Raw genomic sequence first — 20,253 nt, 5'->3', positions numbered from 1 at the left:
GCCCCCGGCCCCACCGCCCCCGGCCCCACTCACACGTCGGTGAAGCTGCCTGTTTCCAGCAGCGGGGCCAGGCTGCCCACGGTGTCGGGCTCCCGGCAGAGAAGGATCCCGGCCGAGGGGCAGCGGCAGTGCCGGGGGCAGGGACCGGCAGCGCCCGGGGCTGGCAGGGACAGGGGCAGGAGCAGCGCGGCCAGGCAGAGCCAGGCGGGCAGCGGCGGCATCGCGGGGCCGGTCCCGGGGCCGGTCCCGGTCCTGGACCCGGTGCCGGCGCCGCTGCTGCCGGTGCCTCCCTCCCTCGCACTTGCCCGGCAGCCCGAGCACGGGGCCGTGCGAGGCTTAAAAGCAACGCAGGGATCGGCCTCCCGGGAGGGGCCGGCGGCTCCCCCCGCCCCCGCACCGCCCCCGCCCCGGCCCGAGACCCCCCCCGTCCGTGATTCACCGGCACCGGGAAGACTGCGACCCGGGACAGAGGGATTCCGCGCACAGGCACCGACCACGGAGCCCATCTGTGCCCCGTCCGTGCCCTGCTTAGACCCCTGAGCCCTGCCTGAGCCCTGCCTGAGCCCTGCCTGCATGCTGGCACCCCACACTTGCACCCCCAGCCCCCCAAGTGGATCCACCCCACCACTGGCACCCCCAGAATTGCCGGGGCACACCCGTGCACACGCATGTACACACAGACACACACAGCCGCTCCAGAGCCTGGCTCAGAGCTGGCTGCGGTATCAGGGACAGGGCTCGAGGGCCACCTCGAGACCCCCAAGCTGTCACAGCCCCCCCCGACCGTGCTCCCAAATCTCGAGGCATGATGGGCTCTCCCGGCTCAGTCTCTTGCCCAGCACCCCGCTACGTTGGGGTGCAGAGATGCTGGAGACGAGGGGACGTTTGGTGGCACAGTGGCCCTGTCTCCAGCTGTCACCTTCGACCAGGACCCACCTCCTCCTCCCCCTTCCCGAGGTGGGGCAGGACGGGACTGGTTTGCACCCAACGCCCCACCCCGGGGTGCCCCATCCCTGCCCGGACGCTGTTTGTCCCCGAGCTTGCTCGGAAGCGCGCCGGGGGTGGTTCATCTGTGCGCTGAGCTTAGCACGTCCTCAGCCTGCACCCTTTCCCCGTGGCTCAGCCCTCGGCGCATCTCCACCGCCAGCCTCCAGCGGCACCCATGGGGCCACGGTTCCCTTGGGGTGATCTCCCGTGGGGCCCCACCGGACACCCCAGCAGGCCCCCCTCCCGGCAGAGCGGGCCAGTGGCTGTTGCCACATCCTCCTAAATTCCACTGCCTTGACGTTTTTCTCAAGAAACGCCCCCGGTTTGGGCACCGCAGGGCAAAGCCGCAGGATGCAGATGCGGCTGGCGGCGTGGGGAGTGGGAAGCCCCGTGTGCCGTCCCCCCAATCCGCGATCCCCCCGAGCCAGGCACTGCCACAGATAAACTTCATCCCCTTTATTCGTGCTCATCCCACAGCCGCAGATAAGACAGTGACGCCCCTTCCGTGGACCAGCACGGCCTTGGCACTGGTCCCAGTGCAGGGCACTGGGGAGAGACATCAGGGCAACCCCAGGCTTGTCCCGCTGCAGGGCTGCCCCGCGACTCAGTTTCCCCATCTGTAGAAGGTGTGGGGGTCACAGGGGTTGCTGGTCTGTTTGCCAGGCGGCTGGGGAGCGATGACAGAGGCAGGTTGGTGTGGGACCCCGAATGCAAACCCTGCTACCCATTCCCACACCCACATTATCCCTCCCCCCCAAAAAAAAAGTAAGGAAAGCCTGGGGTGTTCTCCTCCCAGCCAGCAGCCCCCCACTCCCTCCCCCTGACTTGGAGCACCCCCAATTTATTTTCAGGGAAAATGCACCCCATGGAACATCCTTGCCTTGTGCTGCCACCCTCTTCCTAAGGCACCCACTCCTCGGCTGGGCCCTTGGAAGCAATAAATAATGCGGGGGGGTCCCAGCAGTGGGGGGATGGCCGGAGAAGGGCGTGGGGTGCAGAGTCCAGCGGGGGTCCGAGGACACCCCGGGCTCAGAGTCAGGCTGTCCCGTTGGGGAGCTGGCCTGGGCTGCGGTCCTTGCGTGTGGGCAGGGGGGATGCGGAGGGCTCATCCTCCTCAGGGGGTGGGTCCATCTCAGTGTCAGAGGGTTCTGCTGAGCCGTGATGGCCATTTTCGGGGCTGTAGAAGAAGGAGAGGGTGCGGAAAGCAGGCGCCATGTGGTCCTTGATGCGCTCCAGGAGCTGGATGAAGGAGGGGCGCTGGCGTGGGTTCTGCTGCCAGCACAGGCACATCAGCTCGTGGCTGCGGACAGAGGGCACAGAGAGAGGGTTTGGGGGACTCCAGCCCCCCACGGCCCTCCCAGCACTGCAGAGACCAGCATTTCCCCTGCCAGCCTTTCCCACAGGAGGCTGGGGCTGTGAGGGGGTGTCCCCCTGCACTCACAGCTTGTCGGGGCAGTTCTCGGGCCGCTCCAGGGTGCCGTTGTCCATGACAAAGCGCAGGACCTGCTCGTTGGACATGCCCTGGTAGGGCTGCTCGGCCAGCGTGGCGATCTCCCACAGCACCACCCCAAAGGACCTGCCGGAGCACCACTGCTCAGCTGGGGATCCCCAAATCCCCCTGGCTCTGCCCACCTCAGCACCCACCAGACGTCAGACTGCGTGTTGAAGATGCCATCCTTGAGCGCCTCGGGTGACATCCAGCGCACGGGGAGCAGCCCCTTGCCCCCTTTCCGGTAATAATCCGTCTCATAGATATCCCGGGTCATGCCAAAATCTGGCGGAGGAGGAAGAGGAGGAGGAAGGTGTGGGCAGCAGGAGACACAGGGCTGGCACAGCCTGCCCGCCACTGCCCACCCACCTCCGATCTTGACGGTGAAATCCTCGGACACCATGCAGTTGCGGGCAGCCAGGTCCCGGTGCACGAACTTGTTGGCGTTGAGGTAGGCCATGCCATCGGCGATCTCCCCCGCCATCTGGATCATGTCCTTGAGCGATGGTGGTGGCAGCCCGGGGTTGTTCTGCACCGTGCACAGAGTCAGGGCTGGGGCAGGGGCACACCAGCACCCTCCTGGAACAGGGTGGGTGTCCCTTTTCCTGGCACGTGCCCAGCCCCTCACCTCGGCCTCAGGCCTGAGTGACCGCAGGTAGCTCTTCAGGTCCCCACGTGTCATCAGCTCCATGATGACCAAAGCTGGCTGGCCCTGGGATACAACGCCGAGCAGACGGACCTGCAGGGACAAAGAGGGCTGGCATGTGAGTGGCCAGACCCCCCACGTCCCCTCCCTCCCCCTCAGCTGCCCACCTACCACGTGGTGGCACTTGAAGGCTTTCATGACAGAGGCCTCGTTGAGGAACTCGATGCGCTCCCGCATGGTGGCCAATTCGTTGACTGTCTTCAGGGCCACCTTGGTCTCCTCTCCCTCCGCGACCAGCCCCAGCGCCACCCCCTCATACACCATCCCAAAGGAGCCCTGTCCCAGCTCCCGGATCACTGTGATCTTCTCCCGGGACACCTCCCACTCGTCAGGCATGTACACTGTGGGGTGAGCGGGGATCACCCCATCCCCATCACTGTAACTAACCCCATCTGCATCCCCATCCTCATCTTCATCCCATCCCCATCCCCATCTCCATCCCATTCCCATCCTCATCACCACCCCTTTCTCATTCCCTTCTCCAGTTCATCACCATCCTCCTCCATATCCCCATCCCTCTGCCATTCCCATTCCCATTCCCTGTCCCATTCCCATCTCCATCCCATCATCATTCTCATCCTCATCTCCATTTCACCACCATCCTCCTCCCTGTCCCCATCCCCATCTCCATCCCCATCTTCATCTCCATCCCGTTCTCATTCCTGTCTTCATCCCATGACCATCCTCCTCCCTGTCCCCATCCCCATCCCCATCCCATTCCCATTCCCACCTCCATCTCCATCCCCACCCCCATATTCATCTCCATCCCATTCCCATCCCATTCTCACCCCATCCCGTCCCCGTCCCCTCCAGTGTAATCCCAGCAAAGAAAAGGCTCAGTGGCCCCTTGGGGTGGCCCCTGCCTGTCCCCATGTCCCCACGTACTGTCCGAAGCACTGAAGTACTCAGGGTTGACGGAGGCGTAGAGAGTCCCGCTGGGGTACCCGTCGTTGTTCCTGCCAGGGGTGGGCAGCGCTCAGAGCTGCTGCCTCCCCCCAGCTCTTCCCAGCCCCGGTTCGGCCGGACCCTGCCCCAGCCCAGCCGTAGGGGTGCAGGGGGGTCGTTACCTCTTCTTGTTGTAGAAGAAGACGAAGATGGCCAGGCAGGAGATGAGCACCATGAGCACCACAGGTGTGACGGTGAGCAGGACGTAGAAGCTGCTGGACTCTTCCTCGGCTGCCAGGAGCAGGCGGCCGTGGATCAGGGTCCGGACACTCATCCCACCTCACATGGGACACCTGTCCCACCACCACCACTGGGCCGGAGAGGGGGAGCCCCCAGCTCCTCCAGACCTGTGTGTCCCTGTCCCAGAGCATCCCCCAATCCTCCAGATCCCCCAATCCATCAGCAGACCCTGTTGTCCCCGTGTCCAACTCCAGCAGCATCCCCCAATCCCCCAGCTCCTCAATCCGGCAGCATCCTTGGATGAAGGATGGGAAGAAGACCAGCTGGTTGAGCAGAACTCTTTGGCTGGAACTCAGGGAAAAAGGAGAGGTTCTGACCTTTGGAAGAGGGGGTGGGAAGTTCAGGAGGATCTGAGGGAGCTCAGGACAAGAATGAAAATTAGAAGTGCCAAAGCCCAGCTGGAACTGAATCTGCCATAAGAGACAGTAAAAAGTGTTTCTATAAATCCATCAGCGCCCAAGGGAGAGCTGAGAAGGAAGTGGGTGCTGGGCACTGCTGAGGGACCTCAAATCCTGGGGTCAGTTTTGGACCCCTCATGACAAGAGAGACCTGGAGGGGGTGGAATGTGACCAGAGAAGGGAACAGAGCTGGGGATGGGTTTGGAGCAGCAGGAGCAGCCGAGGGAGCTGGGGGGGGCTCAGACTGGAGAAAAGGAGGCTCAGGGGGGACCTTCTCACTCTCCACAATTCTCTGACAGGAGGGTGCAGTCAGATGGGGGTCAGGCTCTGCTCCCAGGGAACAAGGGACAGGACAAGAGGAAATGGCCTCAGGTTGTGCCAGGGGAGGTTTAGATTGGATATTTGGGAAAAATGGAAAGCATTGGAGCAGGCTGCCCAGGGCACTGGTGAAGTCCCCGTCCCTGGGGGGATTTAACAGACATGTGGATGTGGCACCTGGGGACAGGGGTTAGTGGTGGCCTTGGCAGTGCTGAAGGAACAATTGGACTTGCTGGTCTCGGAGGCCTTTTCCAACCCAAATGATTCTGTGATTCGTTGATGCTCCGGTGTCTCAGGCCAGGATCATCCCTAGATCCCTCAGCTCCCCAGTCCACCAACAACTCCCATCTTCAGCAGCCCAGCCCAGCAGCATCCCCTGACCCTGCATGTCCCATCCCAGCAGCACAACCCAAATCCCCAGTGTCCTGATCCAGCCCTCTGAGCCCCAGCTCCCCAGCCCCAGAGCCGCCCCCCTCCCTGTCCACTGGGGTCCCTGTTGATGTCCCCCTGTTCCCTGCAGGTACCTGGACCCAGGATGTAAAACTTGACGAGCCCCGTCCATGAGCCATTGCCAGCCAGCGAGGTGGCCCGGACCTTGGCCGAGTAGTTCCCTGGCTGGAGCAGAGCCAGGTGGACGCCCCCATACTTGGAGTATCGGTGGCGTGAAACGCAGACAACAGTGGTGACCTCCTGGAGGGGACAATGTGGGGGTGGCAAAGGGGCTTCATCCCCCCCAGCCATGTGTAAGCCTTGGGAGAGAGATGGATGGGATGGGATGGGATGGGATGGGATGGGATGGGATGGGATGGGATGGGATGGGATGGGATGGGTGCTGTGCCCCTGTAACCAGACCTGGTGGGGCCAGGCAGGGGATGCCACAGGGGGTCCTCACCTCACTCTCCCGGCTGTACTTAATCTCATACTTGAGGATGAGCCCGTTGGGATTCCTGGGCTCTTCCCAGCGCAGCAGGACGCTGTTCTTGCCAGCCGGCTCCCACGTGACGTTGCCAGGAATGTTGTCAGCTTGCACTGGAGAGGGGCACAGAGGGGGTCAGCTCCTGGGGGGCATCACCTGGCCCCCAACCCTCTGCCAATCCCCCATCTCAACAACATCCCAGCACATCCCAAACCATGGGGTTTGGAAGGGAGGAGGCTGGGGACGCACACTCGGGCATGGTCCTGGCGAAGACGAAGGTGGCGGCGCTGCAGCCCACGGTGTGCGCGGCGTGGTTGCAGGCGTGGATGTCGATGCGGTACTCGGTGAAGTGGCGCAGCCGCGACAGCACCGCCCGGTCACGCACCACCTTGTCCTCGAAGATCTGGAAGTCAGGTTTGGGCTCGCTTCCAGGGCGGCTCAGGGCCAGCGGCTCCGCTGAGGAGGCGTTGGCTGGGGATGTGACGGCCACCACGTCCCTGCGCTGCTTTGGGGTCCTGCAGGACATGGGGAGAGGAGGTGGTGGGGAGTCGAGGTGGTGGGGAGTCAAGGTGCTGGGATTTTTCCCCACAATCAGTCAGGGGAGGGGAGATCCCCCCTGGCTGGTGTGGTCCCAGCTCACCTCTGTGGATTCTTATTAATGGACGTCACCTTCCAGGGTGGCCTGAGACAGCGGGAAATCAGTTAAAGGGTCTGCCAGGAGCAGCCACTGGATCCCCCACCCAGGCAGACCCAAGCACCCAGCTTGGGGGAGCCCCCCAAAGCAGGGACCCCCCCCAGATGGCACCTGGGGATGGTGATGGAATTGTGGAGGAAGTTCTCAAACTTCTTCTGGAAGGACTCGGCTTCGCCCTCCATGCGGAGCTGCCCGTCAGTGGGGCGGCAGGGGCAGCACCGCTCCTCCGCATCCTGCTCCCCCTCGGGACCATCCCCAAACCCAAAGCGCGTGTCTGCGCTGCTGGTGGGCAGCTTCAGGCCTGTGGGCAGCAACGGGCAGGGCTGGCAGGGCCTGGCTCAATGGGAAAATCCCTGTTCCACTGGCGTCCTTGGCTGCTGCGCTGGTCCTGCCCTGCCAGGGCTCACCTTTGTGGCAGTAGTCATTGATGTAGAGCTCCATGTCCTCGGCCAGCTGCTGCCACAGCACCAGGTAGTAGGTGATGTTGCCGTTGCGTTGCGTGGGCGGCTTCCAACGCACCACGATGTGGGAGGAAGAGTTGGACATGGAGATGACGTCCCGGGGCACCGTTGGGGCTGGGATGACACAGGGGCGGTCAGTCTTTCCTGGGGGGTCCACCATGGGCATCCCCAGCGCTCTGCCAGCCCCTTACCCGCTGGCATGGTGCGGATGTAAACCACCTCGCTCTGTGCCCCATAGTTGCGTCCTTCCTCAGCCGTGGTGAGGGTGATGGCGCGCACGAAGATGGCGTATTGGGTCCAGGGACGGAGGTTGAGCAGCGTCACCCCTGGCTCCTGCTCGCTGCTCAGTGGCAGATCCACGTCCAGCACGTTCCAGCTCTGGGCCCCACAGGCATCCTGCCCCACATACTCTGACACATTCTGGAAGGGTCTGTCCCACAGCAGGCATCAGGGAGGGTCCCGGGACCCCTGGGTGTCCAGCAGGAACGAAGGACACCATGGGCTGTCCCAAGCCCTCCACAATGGGGACAAGAGGGCAGCAGGGAGCACTTACGACTCCTTGTAGTAGACAATGAAGCTGAGGAGGTCCCGGTACTCAGGCGGCCGGTACCGCTCCCACTTGAGGAAAATGCGGTCGGACTCGGTGACGTTGGAGATGAAGCGCAGGGTCTGGGTCTTACCTGTGGGGGCAGGCGGGGCTCAGGCAGGGTCACGGCACTGCCGGTTGTCCCCATCCCCGTACTCACAGGATGCCCGGTCCCCATTGGTGCGAGGGTTGATCTCCGCCTTGTTCTGCCGCCCCTTGGTGCCCGTCACCTCCTCCATGCGATAGATCTCAGCCAGGCACAGCTTGGGATTGAATGCGAAGTACATCTTGCCCACGGGGATGGAGAGGATGTGGTGGCTCCAGTCCCAGAGCTGCTGCAGGTTCTGGTTGTCTAGGACGTACAGGGTGTAATTCCTGGGGGAGGAGATGTGGATGGAGGCGGTGGCCAAGGGCACCTTCAGAGCCACATGTCCCCCCCAAACCCACACCGTCCTCACCCGTCCACCATGGAGTCACCACGGATCAGCTTGAGGTTCTTGAAGAAGGACAAGGAGACAAGGGCGAAGGAGTGTTTGATCTTCAGGAAGCCCGTGATGGTCTCGATGAGCCCCAGGCTGCTCTGCAGCTCCGAGGCCAGGTTATCTGGGAATGACACACTGCATGAGCTCAGGGAGGGGGGCACCTCCCCATTAATTCACTCTGCAAGGGAAAAGATCCCCTTCGTCCACCCCCTGCCCTCTGCAGCAGGTCTCCCACCCAGGGTGGGAGAGGCAGGGCCAGGTCTGGCACAATGTCTTGGCGTGCCTTTATGATGTGTATCCCCTATCGCTAACCTAACCCTATCGCTGCTTTATGCCCAGGAAATTAATTTTGCGCCTTTCTGTGCCTTTAAACACTCACAGCCCCGGCGGATGTTGAGGATGAGGTTCCCCTCGATGAGGGTGCAGCCCCCCAGCTCCTGTGCTGCCCGCGTCGAATCGATGGTCTTGGTGCCCACCTTGCACTCCTTGGGACACAGCCCCTCGCACTTGTGGCAGAACATGCTGTGGGCAGGGTGACAGGGACGGGATGTGAGCCGGCCGACGTGCCACCACCATGCCTATGCTGGGGACACTGGGGGCACTGGGGACCCCCCCACCTGCTCTCATTCCTGGTGTATCCTGAGGGACACTCGGACAGGCACTGTCGCTGGTGGATGACGAACTTGGAGGCATCGCGGGGGTTGTCGGAGACCTTGCGTAGGCTGGCGCAGTACTCGGCGGTGACGCAGCGCCAGCCCTCGTACTCGTAGGTGCGGGGCGGGCACGAGGGCAGGCAGTGCCCGTTGAAGTGGAAGTGGCGGCAGGCGACGCAGGCCCGGCTGTCGCGGGGGCGGCCGCAGCCCCCCAGGCACTCGGCGTGGCAGCACTCGCCCGCTGCCGTGCACGCCGAGCCCGCACCGCATGGGCACACTGAGAGGGGAGACACGGCACATGGGCACGAGGGACCAACGGGCACAGAGCCCAGCCTGGGGCAGCACAGCTGGGAGTGGAGTTGGGTGTAGATGGGGGAGAGGAGAGAGGTGGGAAGGGCTGGGGGGGCTGCTGGCATCCTCCAGGGCTGGGGGGAAACAGGAGTGAGGGTGGGATGGAGAGATAGATGGAGGGATGCAGGGATGGAGGGTGGGATGGATGGCAGGATGAAGGGAGGAGCGTGATGCAGGGATGGAGGGAGGGATGTGATGCAGGGATGGAGGGATGCAGGAATGGAGGGAGGGATGTGATGCAGGGATGGAGGGATGCAGGAATGGAGGGAGGGATGTGATGCAGGGACAGGAGGGATGCAGGGACAGGAGGGATACTGGGATGTGGGCATGCAACAATAGAGGGAGGAAGGGAAGGATACGGGTATGCAGGGAGGGATACAGGGAGGTAGGGATGGATTGAGGGAGGCATGGCAGCACTGATGGAGGGATGCACAAAGGGATGGAGGAACGGATGGATGGCCAGGTGATGAGGGGCTGGCCGGGCAGGTGGGCTGATGGGTGGCTGAGTGAGCAGCTGGATGGGTGGACGAGGGGCTGCATGGAGGGACAGCAGGACAGAGAGATGGATGAGGTGGGGCTCGGCCATGATGAACCCCATCTGCCCAGTGCAGCCGGGCCGGGGCCACAGCCGAGGTTGCAGCCCCGATAAGGATCTGTGTTTATAGTACATATTCCATTACCAGGTCTCCTGTTTACAGCAAACGAGCTCAGGAGGGGCCTGTATTTACCTCGCCGCTGGGAAAACACAGCAGCCGGGAGCTGGCCTCTCCTCGGAGGATGATACAGCGTGGATCTGGTTACCCCACCATGCTGCCGGCATGGCATGTCCCCAGCAGCAGGGGAGTGACAGCTGCATGCTGGGCCTGCCATTCCCTGCTGGCTCCACTAGCCTCCTCCAGTGCCCTCCCAGTTTGCCCCACAGTGCAAACCAGCACCGTCCCAGAAAAGCAGCCAGCACAACTGGGCCCCGCGCCACCAGCACCCACCTTTCTGGCAGTAGCTGGATGTCCAGCAGCGATAATCCAGCTGTCCATTGACACTGGTCTGCACACATGGCTTCTCCACATCCAGAATGCCCGGGCACACGTCGGCACACTCTTCAGCCAACTTATTGCCCACAATGTAGGTGCTGTCCCCGGTGTCGGGCAGCAGCAGCCCCCAGTCGATGGTGGAGAGGTGGCAGAGCTCCTGGTTGCGCTCAATGCGGACTGACCCGCGGAGGATGTGGCCCAGGCTGTGCAGCCCCACGTCCCGCAGGTGTGGCATCTCGAAGATGACCAAGGCGTAGCTGAAGAAGAGGTTGGTGCCGCGGATGACGGAGAGGTTGGGGAAGAGATCCCGCAGGCTCTCCAGCCCGTAGACACGGAAAAGGAGCAGGTACTCCGTGATCATGAGCAGGCGAGGGAAGCTGAGCCCCCGAAAGTCCTCGGCACCCGTGGTGAACATCAGCAGGATCTGCAGGTTGCCTTCGATGATGGAGCAGTTCTCCAGCTTCCGGAGCTGGGAGACGTCATTGCGGATGTCCATGCTGCCGCAGACTGGGGTGGCGAGAGGGGGACCCCATGGGCAGCAGGGACGGGGCAGCTGCCCCCCACACCCACCCAGGGATCCCCCAGGTGATGCTCGCGGGGGTTTAATATCCCGGCGCTGCCTGTCAAGCACGGCTGGAATTGGTTTGGGCAGCCGGGGAGATGCGAGCAGCTCTGACAGCAGCCGGCGCGCTGTGGCTCTCCGGGGCACGGCGCGTCCATCAGCAGTGATGCTAACGAGGCCTGGCAGGCTGGGCGCCTGCCTTGCCCCGTGTCAGCCCCAGGACCACGTCCCAGCCCTGCTGCCCACCCTGGGGGAACCTGGCTGGGGGTGTGGATGGCTTTTCCCCTTCCCCGAGTTGTGAGGCAGCTGTGGGGGCTCGCGGATGTCTCCACTCATGGACACGCGGTTACCCAGAGAGTGGCAGCTCCAGCGAGGTCGTCCTCGTTAACTGCCCCTCGTGCCCAGACAGGTAATGGGACATGCAAGGCTACCACAGGTGTCCGTGTGGTGCTGCCCCGGCCACACGTTGGCTGTCCTGGGGCTTTTCCACCCAGAAACGGGCAGCATGAGCCCCAGCACCTCCTGCCTCCTGAATCCGGCAGGGATGCAAGAGCCAGGATGAGCAAAGAGCTTCCCACTGACGGCATCCCCAGCCAGAAACCAGGTGCTGGTCCTGGAGGGGATCAGGTGCATGGTTCACCCCTCCTCTGCCTGCTGCCAGCCTGGGCCAGCGGCTCATGGCCGTGTTCTTGTGGCCTCATGCCCGGCGGCATTTTTCCCCTCTTGGTGTCACCCGTGACCCGTGGGCACTGCAGCCCCACTGGCACTGTGGCTCTGGCAGCTGCCCGTAGCCCCTCACCCCAGCACAGCAGCAGCTTCAGCCCCTCACTGGGAGCCCTGTCCCCTCCCTGTGAGGACAGGAGGGTCCCTCCACCCTCCTGTGGGACCAGCCGTGAGTGCAGCACCAACCCCGAGGATTACAGCCCCCACTGCCACCGTCACCTCCCTGACCTTGCAAAGTCACCCTGTAAGGGGAGAGGGGCCCCCGCGCCCCTGGGAGGACAGGCAGAGGGGTCCCAGGTGGGAGCAGGCACAGTGAGGTGTGTCCCTTGGGCAGCTCTCGGGTGCTTCATTCCTCCATTGCTCCCATCCCCCAGCACAGCCCCTCGGTGATGGGGAAACTGAGGCATGGGTGGCAGGGAGAGGGGAAGGCAGGACAAACGACAAACCCTCCTGGTACCCTCAGCTGTCCCCTGTTGTGGCCATGAAACCCAGGACCCACAGCTGCCCCCTCCCCACCACGGCACCCCCTCCCCATCCTTTCCCACCCCAGAAGCCGCGCAGGGAGCAGCGCTCCCGACTCCTGTGACAACTTTCCACCATCCCGGTGGGGCTGAGGCACCGATGCCCCCATCTCCGGCCAAGCCCCCCACTACGCTCCCTTCATCCCACCCCCGCAATGGGGAGGGTCCCACGCTCTGCCCCTCCTGCCCAAAACGGGGGATCTGCAGCACTGGGGGTACTGCCAGGGTGGCAAACCCCGACAGGGAACAAAGAGCTTTTTTCGTCTTCTACAAACCCCCGAGCCCACGCACCACCAGGCAGCCCCCCGCCCCAGAACTGACCCCCCCAAGCAAGCGCCCCCCACCCCGCTCCCGGCCACCCCCTCGCAAGCACTTACTTTCGGAGGGAGCCCGCACGGGGGGCAGCGGGAGGTGGCCAAGGACCAGCAACATCACCCCCAGCCGCGGGGCACCCAGAGCCCTCGGCCCCATCCCCGAGCGGGACCCCCAGGGCCCCGTCCCCGTCCCACCTCGGGCGCTGCTGCCCCGTGTCGGGTCCCGCTCGCCGTGTCCGGCCGGTAGCCGGGGAACGCCGGGATAGGGGGGCCCCCCACGGACCCTGCCCGGACCCTGCGGCCCCTTCACTTTTGTTTTCGGCTGCCGCACACAAAATATTTAGCCTGACAACTGTCAGGGCCAGGGCCAGGGCATGTTTGGGAAATAGAGAGTGGGAAAACAGGGCGGCCCCCCCCGCGCCGGAGCGGGTGGGAAGGAAGAGCTGCCTCCTGCCTCAGTTTCCCCAGCCAGAGCAGAAGGATCCAAGCTGCTCTGGCAGGGGGACGCCAGGAAAGCAGCCAGCAGCCCATGGAGACCCACCGGAGCAGCACTGAAGGGACGGCTTCAGGGTCACTCTGCCTCACGGGGTGAATCTGGGGTGCCAGGACCCCGCGGCTTCGGGGTCCCCACAGAGCAGCAGCCCTGCAGTGAGGGAGGAAGCTGCGGGCACTCAGCACCTGCCTGGCTGTGACGAGCCGCCCTTAAGGGGAAGGAGAAGCAGCAGAAGCAGGAGAAGAGGATAGAGGAAGAAGTGACATTTATTTTTCTCATTAGGACAAAGCAGGGAGGAGCGTCCCAGCCCCGGGGCAGCGCGAGCTCCCCTGCAGCAAAGCCTGGGGGCAGGAGCGGGGTCCTGATGCCCCAGTGACCCTCCAACACCATGGAACTGGGAGCACTGGGGCTGGACAGTGCTCCCGCCCCCTCGGATGCGGCGATGAGGGGACCCCCAAGGCTCCTCTCGAGGGGCTCCTGTGTTTTTTTGGAGGAGCTCAGGAGCAGCTGCTTCTCCGCCGACGCAGCAGCGCAGTGTGGGGGCTCCTCTCCTCCTCTTGGTCGCTCTCACAGCAGCGCTGGGGGCACAGGGGGGCTGCAGGGCAGGCACAGCACTTCCCCCGGAGAGAGAGTCCCCCCCAGAGGAGAGGGCACCCCAGGTGGCGACAACCCTCATCGCACAGCCACTGCACAGCACCCCACCCTATCCGATGCCCCCATCTCTGGCCAAGCCCCCCACCACACTTCCCTCATCCCATCCCAGCAACAGGGGGGTCCCACTCTCTGCCCCTCCTGCCCAAAACAGGGGGCCTGCAGCATAGAGGGTGCTGCCATAGCGGGAAACTGAGACAGACTCCGCAAATCCTTCTCCCCCTTCCCCAGCCCGTGCTGGGCGGGGTCTGGGAGCTGCTGGGGGCTCACCAGTTCCTCGTCCTCCTTCCCGAGGTCGCAGAGCAGCCGCGTGCGGCACAGCCGGTTGCAGGCGGACACTGTGTTGTAGGAGAGCTGGGGGACAGGAGGGGAGGGGGTCCGAGGTGGGGGTCCCTCCCCAGCTCTACCCCCCCCACCACAGCACTACAACCATCCCTGAGATGGAGCCAGCCTTGGGATGGAGCCCAGCCTGAGCTCCCCAGGGCACTCAGGGGTGAGGGGACCCCACAACCGGGCACCCGTTCACCTTCCACTTCCTCCGAGCGTTGAACTTGCGGAAGTTTCTCATGTTGATGGAGGAACGGCTCCGGTTCAGCGCCTGCTTCCTGCTCAGGGGCTGCGGGGGCAAGGACACGGCACTGGCACCGTGTCCCCACCCCGCTGCCAGGGGTCCGGCACCCATCCCCTGCCTGTGCCTCTCACCTTGATCCAGGGGTGGACCAGGCACTCGGCTGCTGTCATGCGCTGCCTGCGGCACAAAGGAGGAGGTGGGGTAGGGGGGTCCCTGCCCCACACATCCACCATGGGGATGGGGAGATGGGGATGATGCTGGTGGGGACAGAGAAGGGAACCAGATGGACGTGGAGATGATGGGGATGGAGATGTGGAAGAGATAAAGATGGAAATAGAGATGGGATGGAGATAAGGATGGGATGGAGATGGAGATGGAGGTGGAGATTGAGGTGGAGGTGGAGATGGGGTGGGGTGGGGTGGGATGGGATGGGGGTGAAAACAGAGATGAGATGGAGATGGAGATGATGGAGATGGAGACGAGGATGAGATGGAGATGAGGATGGGGATGGGGATGGGGATGGGGATGGGGATGGGGATGGGGATGGGGTGGGGATGGGATTGGGGATGGGATGGGGATGGGGATGGGGATGGGGTGGGGATGGGATTGGGGATGGGATTGGGGATGGGATTGGGATGGGGATGGGGATAGGGATGGAAAGAGAGATGGGGATAATGGAGGTGGGGGTGGGGATGAAGATAAGGTTGGGGACAGGATAGGACAGAGATGGGGATGGGGGTGATGAAGATGGGGATGGGGATGTTGAAGGTGGAGATAACAGAGGTGGAGATGGGGGCAGAGACGGGAGGGAGATGGAAGGGACAGGGATGGGGCCTCACTCTGGCTCCTTCACCAGCAGCTGGCGGATGAAGTCTTTGGCCATCTCAGAGGTCTGGCTGAAGCAGCGCTCCTCAAACTCGTAGGCGCCAGCCACAACGTTGGAGAGGGTCTCAGCATCCGTCTCACCCTGGAAGGGGGACAGGCCACTGAGCCTGTGGGGACACAACAGAGCCACTGAGTGCCAGCACAGCACCAGCTCGGCCACCCCAGCACCCATAGTGTCCCTGTGCCTCAGTTTCCCCCAGCCACAGGGAGCACTGCCCAAAACTCACAGAATGTACGTGATGACTCCGACGCTCCTGAAAGTCAGAGGTGGGGTTCAGGCGCTTCCCTCCCTGGGCCCCCCCCGTGCCTTGTGGCACCCGGGGGGCCCCTCCCCACCCACCAGCTCAGCCTGTTGCCCCCAGGTCCCGACTCCTCACCACATGTCAGTCGCGAGGCTCAGCGGCTCATAATTAATCACTTCGGGAGCTGGGGGCAAACACAGAGCCAGGGTGGCACATCAGAGGGACAGCGCCATCCTGCCACCTCCCTCCCTGCATGCCTGGGGGTCCCACCACCACCCCAGGAGTCCCCTTGCTGTGGCCCCCCAGGGCAGCCCAGCTGCACCCCCAGAGCAGAGCTGTGCAGGGACCCCCCGGGATGTGCCAGCCCTGTACCGATGTACTGGGGGGTTCCACAGAGGCTCCTGAAGGTGATGCCATCCTCCAGCTGCTGCGCCAGCCCGAAGTCGATGATCTTGATCCAGGGCTTGGGGACGTCCTTCTCCTGCAGCATGATGTTCTCGGGCTGTGGGAACAGGGCCGGGCACAGCGGGGTGATGGAGGGGTGGCGAGGGGTGCAGCAGCACCCTGGGAAGCTGGCAAGGATAGGAGCAGGGCTCTGGAGATGCCTGGCAGCCCCTGGATCCTCAGGGAGCGAGGATGGGGGGTCCCCGTGGGCACCTTGAGGTCGAAGTGGGCGATGAGGCGAGCATGCAGGTATTCCACCCCACACAGGATCTGCCCCAGGAACTCGATGGCCTCCTCCTCTGACAGCATCTCCTTCTCCGCAATGAAGTCAAAGAGTTCCCCACCGCTGATCCTGCGCAGGGTGGGGACAGGGGAGCTCGGCCACCTCCAGCACGTGGCGTGAAAAGGGGGTCCCCCTCGCCGCAGCCAGGAAAAAGGGGGAAAAGGGGGGAAAAAGGGGGAGAAAGGGGGGGAAATGGGGGGAAAAGGGGGGAAAAAAGGGGTAAAAGGGAGGAAAGGGGGGGAAAAGGAAGAAAAATGGGGCGGAAGGGGGAAAAGGAGGGGGGAAAAGGGGTGAAATGGGGAATAAGGGAGGAATAAAGGGGGGGAAAGGGGAGGGAAAGAGGGGAAAAAGGAGAAAAAAGAGGGGGGAAGGGGGAAAAAGGGGAATAAAGAGGGAAATAAAACTCACAGCTCCAGGATGAGCACCACCTCAGCTCTGCTGGCGAAGAGGTCGTGAAGCCGCATGATGTTGGGATGGTTGAGCTGGCGGAGGATGGTGACCTCCCGCTCCACCTGTGCCCGCTCCAGCCCCAGGCGGCTGCCCCAGCACCGTCGCGTCTTCACAAACTTGGCGGCGTAGAAGGTGCCGGTGCTGCGCTCGCGGCAGAGCCTCACCACGCCGAAGTGACCGCTGCAGCGAGAGCTGGGCTGGGCCATTGCTGGCCTGACCCCAGGCCAGGGGAAGAACCCAGAAATCCGGGCACCTCTGGGGCTCCGGTGGAGCTGGGATCCCTGCCTGCACCCCGCTTACCCTGCCTGGAGCCCTGCCCTGCCTGCACTGTGTTCACCTGCCTGCAGCCTGCTCATCCGTGGTGGATCCCACCCACCTGCCCAGATCCCACTCACCTGCCCAGATCCCTGCTCACCTGCCCAGATCCCACTCACCTGCCCAGATCCCACTCACCTGCTTGGATCCCACTCACCTGCCCAGATTCCTGCTCACCTGCCCAGATCCCTGCTCACCTGCCCAGATCCCACTCACCTGCCCAGATCCCTGCTTACCTGCCCAGATCCCACCCACCTGCCCAGATCCCTGCTTACCTGCCCAGATTCCACTCACCTGCTCGGATCCCACTCACCTGCCCAGATTCCTGCTTACCTTCCCAGATCCCTGCCCACCTGCCCGGATCCCGCTCACCTGCCCAGATCCCACTCACCTGCCTGGATCCCACTCACCTGCCCGGATCCCTGCTCACCTGCCCGGATTCCTGCTCACCTGCCCAGATCCCTGCTCACCTGCCCGGATTCCTGCTCACCTGCCCAGCTTCTCCAGCAGCTCATACATGTCCTCCACGTTGCCTGGGCTTGGGCTGGCTGCCAGGCCCTCACTCACCGCATCCTCCCTGGGCTCAGCCACATCCTGTGGGGCAGCACCAGGACCTGGCTCAGCCCCCTGCCAGGGCACGGTGACGTGCCAGACCTGGGGGTGCAGGGACCGCCATCCCCTGCAGAACCAGAAGCCCCCAGCACGCCTGGGGGTGCAGGGACCCCCACCCCAGGGAGCACCACGACCCCCCAGCACACTCGAAGGGCAACTCCCCGGTGCCTGGTACTGCAACCGAGCTCAGGCCCTGCCCAGTTCTTCCAGTTCACACTGAATTCCTTCAGCACGTGGAAGCTTGGAGACTTTCACCCCTTGACCAGGACCTGCAGGAGCTGCTCAGGGGGCTTGGAAATGGGGCAGGGGCAGGAAGAGAGGGGGTGACAGCAGCCTCCCTGTCCCTCACTGTGCTAGGGGTGCAAAATGCAGAGAAAACACAACATTTGGGGTTTCTTTTAAAGAAGTGAATTAAGAGCAGATGAAAGCACCACGGTGAGCTCAGCCATGAGAGCCCTGCCCAGTCACTCCCAGCCCCCTGGCAGTGCCCCCCACACACACCCACGGCCGTGGCTCACCTGGGTGCCGTCAGGGGCACCCCTCGGCCCCTCCCCAGCCGGGACCCCCACCTGGCCGCCCTCGGCCATCCCTGCAAAGACAAGAAGGCCCAGGGTGAGGGGGTGCAGTGGGTCCTGGCAGCGGGGGGGCAACGGGGGTGGCTTCCACGAGATGCTGCCAGAAGCCTCCCCCATGTCCAAGAGAGCCAATGCCACCGGCTCTGGGGTGGACCTGCCGCTGGCCAAGGCCGAGCCCAGCGGTGACGGCAGCAGCGCCTTGGGAGAAGAGAGTTAAGAAGGGAAAAAAGCGATTGCGCAGAATTAGCTGCGGGCAGAGAAGAGAAGAGAAATGTGTGAGAGCAACAGCTCTGCAGAGACCAAGGTCAGGGAGAAAGGAGGGGCATGAGAGGCTCCGGAGACTCCCCCACAGCCCGTGGGGGTCCCTGGGGAGCAGAGACCCCCCTGTAGCCCTGCAGGAGCCCCCAGCCCAGCAGGGGATGCCCAAATGGGGCTGTGACCACCGGGAAGCCCCCACTGGAGCAGTTCCCGAGGCACTGAGCCTGGAGAGGCCCCAGCCTGGAGCAGCTGGGGCAGAGCTGCAGCCCGTGGGAAGGACTCCCGTGGGAGAAGTCCCTGGAGAAGTGTCTCCCGTGGAAGGCAGGGGCCCCAGGGCAGAGCAGGGCAAGGACTCCAACTGCTCTCACTGAGCAGCAACAGAAGCAACCTGTGCTGAGCTGCCTGGGACCCCCATTTCCATCTCCCTGCGCCGCTGGAGGGAGGAGGGAGAGCCCGGGAAGGAGGGAGGGCTGGTGGGGAAGATGTTTCTAAGGTTTGTTTTACTTTTCATTATTCTGCTCTGATTTGATTGGTAATAAACGCAATTAATTTCCTCGAGCTGAGTCTGTTCTGCCCGTGAGGTCAATGGGTGAGTGACCCCTCCCTGCCCTCATCCCCACCCAGGAGCCTTTTGTTCTATTCCCCGTGCCCCGTCCAGGGGAGGAGGGCAGTGACAGAGTGGCATCCAGCCCCCCGCCGTGGCGAGAGGGGCTCTGGAGGGGACAGGCGCCTGCCTGCACCCGGCAGAGTCCCCCGCTCGCTGCGCTGAGGTGGGGACGTGTCTCACAGCCGGCAGCTCCAAACCACAAACCCGCCTTTCTCGGCTCACTCAGAGCAGCCCAACGCCGGCACCCAGCCACGGCCGTGCCTCAGTTTCCCCAGCTGTACAATGGGGTGACGCTCCAGAACAGGAGCAGAGAACGGGGGATACTGCTCTGAGCCCCGGGTTTGGGGCCACCTCCGTGACCCCGGTTGTGTGTCCCCAGGTTTCCTAGGCTGCGGGTCCGAGGCCAGCAGGAGAGAGATGCGGGTGGCAAAATTGGGCCCTTCCCCAGGAAAACCCAGGGGCATTCTGGAGGGATCTGACAGCCCCTGAGGATGAAGGCACATCACAGGACGCAGCCTGGCAGTGAGTTCCCGGCCCCACCGGGCTGTGCTGCACCGCTGCCTGCCCCAAACAGGGGTTGGGACCCTTTCCATCCCCCCACCGGGGCCCTAAAGGACACTCAGTGGTCCCCAAGCCCAGTTCCCCCTCAGTCTCTCCCACTCCCAGCCCAGCTGTGGCCCCTTACCCTCCCCGAGCCTTCCTCCACATCCAGCAGCGCTTCTTCCTCGCTCCCCAGCCAGCCAGCACAGGGGACAGTCACTGCCCACTCTGGCTGTCCTCTGGGCCCCCGGCTTGGTGGGGGCACCCGGCCAGGCACCGCTGGCCCCTGGCACGGCGCGGCGCGGCGCTGGCCGGTCCCCGGGCGGGGACGTGCACGGGGGCGGCTGCAGCTGGAGCCGGGCCAGCATCCCCGGGCATGTGACGCGTCCGTGGGGGGACAGTGCGTCTGTTTGTCCCCTGGGCATGGACACAAGCAGCTGACTCCCCACGCCTTGCCAGACACCCCCTCGCACTGTGCTGCTTTTGCAGGGAGGGAAACTGAGGCACGGGTGGCCCCCGGTGGCAACCGCTGAGCTCCTGGGCAGGGCTGGACCCGTGGGGGCTGCGGGGGGCAGAGTTTCCTGTCCCACCATGTCCTGCAGTCACTCATCGGGAAAACCAAGGCTGCCAGAAAATGAGCTGCCAGGTCGGCATCCAACTTCCAAAAAGCCCCGTTGGACCCCAAAACCCCCCAACCAAGAGAGCCCCCGAGCCCGGCATGTCCTGGGGACCTGGGACCCCTCACCTCCAGCTCCAGCCTTCCTCCAGCACCCCGGCAGTGCCAGGCTGTGCCTCACAGTGGCGGCATCCCCGGGGAGCTGGGGCAGGGTTTGGCCACAGCGGCTCAGGACAAGAAAAGCTCTTTGCGTTCCTCCTGCCGTGGGCTCTTGATAACACCCCCAGCTGTGAAGAGGAGCCAAAAAAGGCCTTTTAGGAACAGTTCCTGCTGG

General features: G+C 63.7%; 2 protein-coding genes across 2 annotated transcripts; both read right to left on the bottom strand.

Annotated features, from left to right (window-relative positions):
* Window positions 1-2,022: 2,022 nt before the first annotated feature.
* INSRR (insulin receptor related receptor) lies at window positions 2,023-12,534 on the bottom strand (the record flags this gene model as incomplete). The annotated part of the gene is made up of 22 exons (XM_082298767.1): window positions 2,023-2,287; window positions 2,429-2,563; window positions 2,632-2,761; window positions 2,846-3,005; window positions 3,105-3,215; window positions 3,294-3,523; window positions 4,068-4,138; window positions 4,250-4,358; window positions 5,608-5,773; window positions 5,976-6,112; window positions 6,249-6,514; window positions 6,640-6,681; window positions 6,805-6,994; window positions 7,101-7,268; window positions 7,346-7,584; window positions 7,708-7,834; window positions 7,901-8,115; window positions 8,199-8,343; window positions 8,602-8,744; window positions 8,840-9,152; window positions 10,213-10,764; window positions 12,441-12,534. The coding sequence occupies 22 exons, from the start codon at window positions 12,532-12,534 to the stop codon at window positions 2,023-2,025; spliced, it is 4,008 nt and encodes a 1,335-aa protein (XP_082154893.1).
* A 1,039-nt stretch (window positions 12,535-13,573) lies between these two features.
* On the bottom strand, window positions 13,574-20,181 carry LOC309583062 (death-associated protein kinase 2-like; the record flags this gene model as incomplete). The annotated part of the gene is given in 13 exon segments (XM_082298581.1): window positions 13,574-13,785; window positions 13,788-13,875; window positions 14,048-14,137; window positions 14,224-14,269; window positions 14,932-15,084; window positions 15,205-15,231; window positions 15,355-15,403; window positions 15,592-15,721; window positions 15,877-16,015; window positions 16,355-16,576; window positions 17,202-17,305; window positions 17,842-17,912; window positions 20,049-20,181. Coding segments are annotated over 12 exon segments (1,329 nt in total). The 5' UTR covers window positions 17,911-17,912; window positions 20,049-20,181.
* Between the last annotated feature and the right edge of the window lie 72 nt (window positions 20,182-20,253).

This window comes from Coloeus monedula (genome assembly GCF_965178545.1).
Source record: "Coloeus monedula genome assembly, chromosome: 29".
NCBI lineage: Eukaryota > Metazoa > Chordata > Aves > Passeriformes > Corvidae > Coloeus > Coloeus monedula.
The sequence above is the reverse complement of the archived record's forward strand: the minus strand, read 5'-3'. Positions and strand labels throughout refer to the sequence as shown.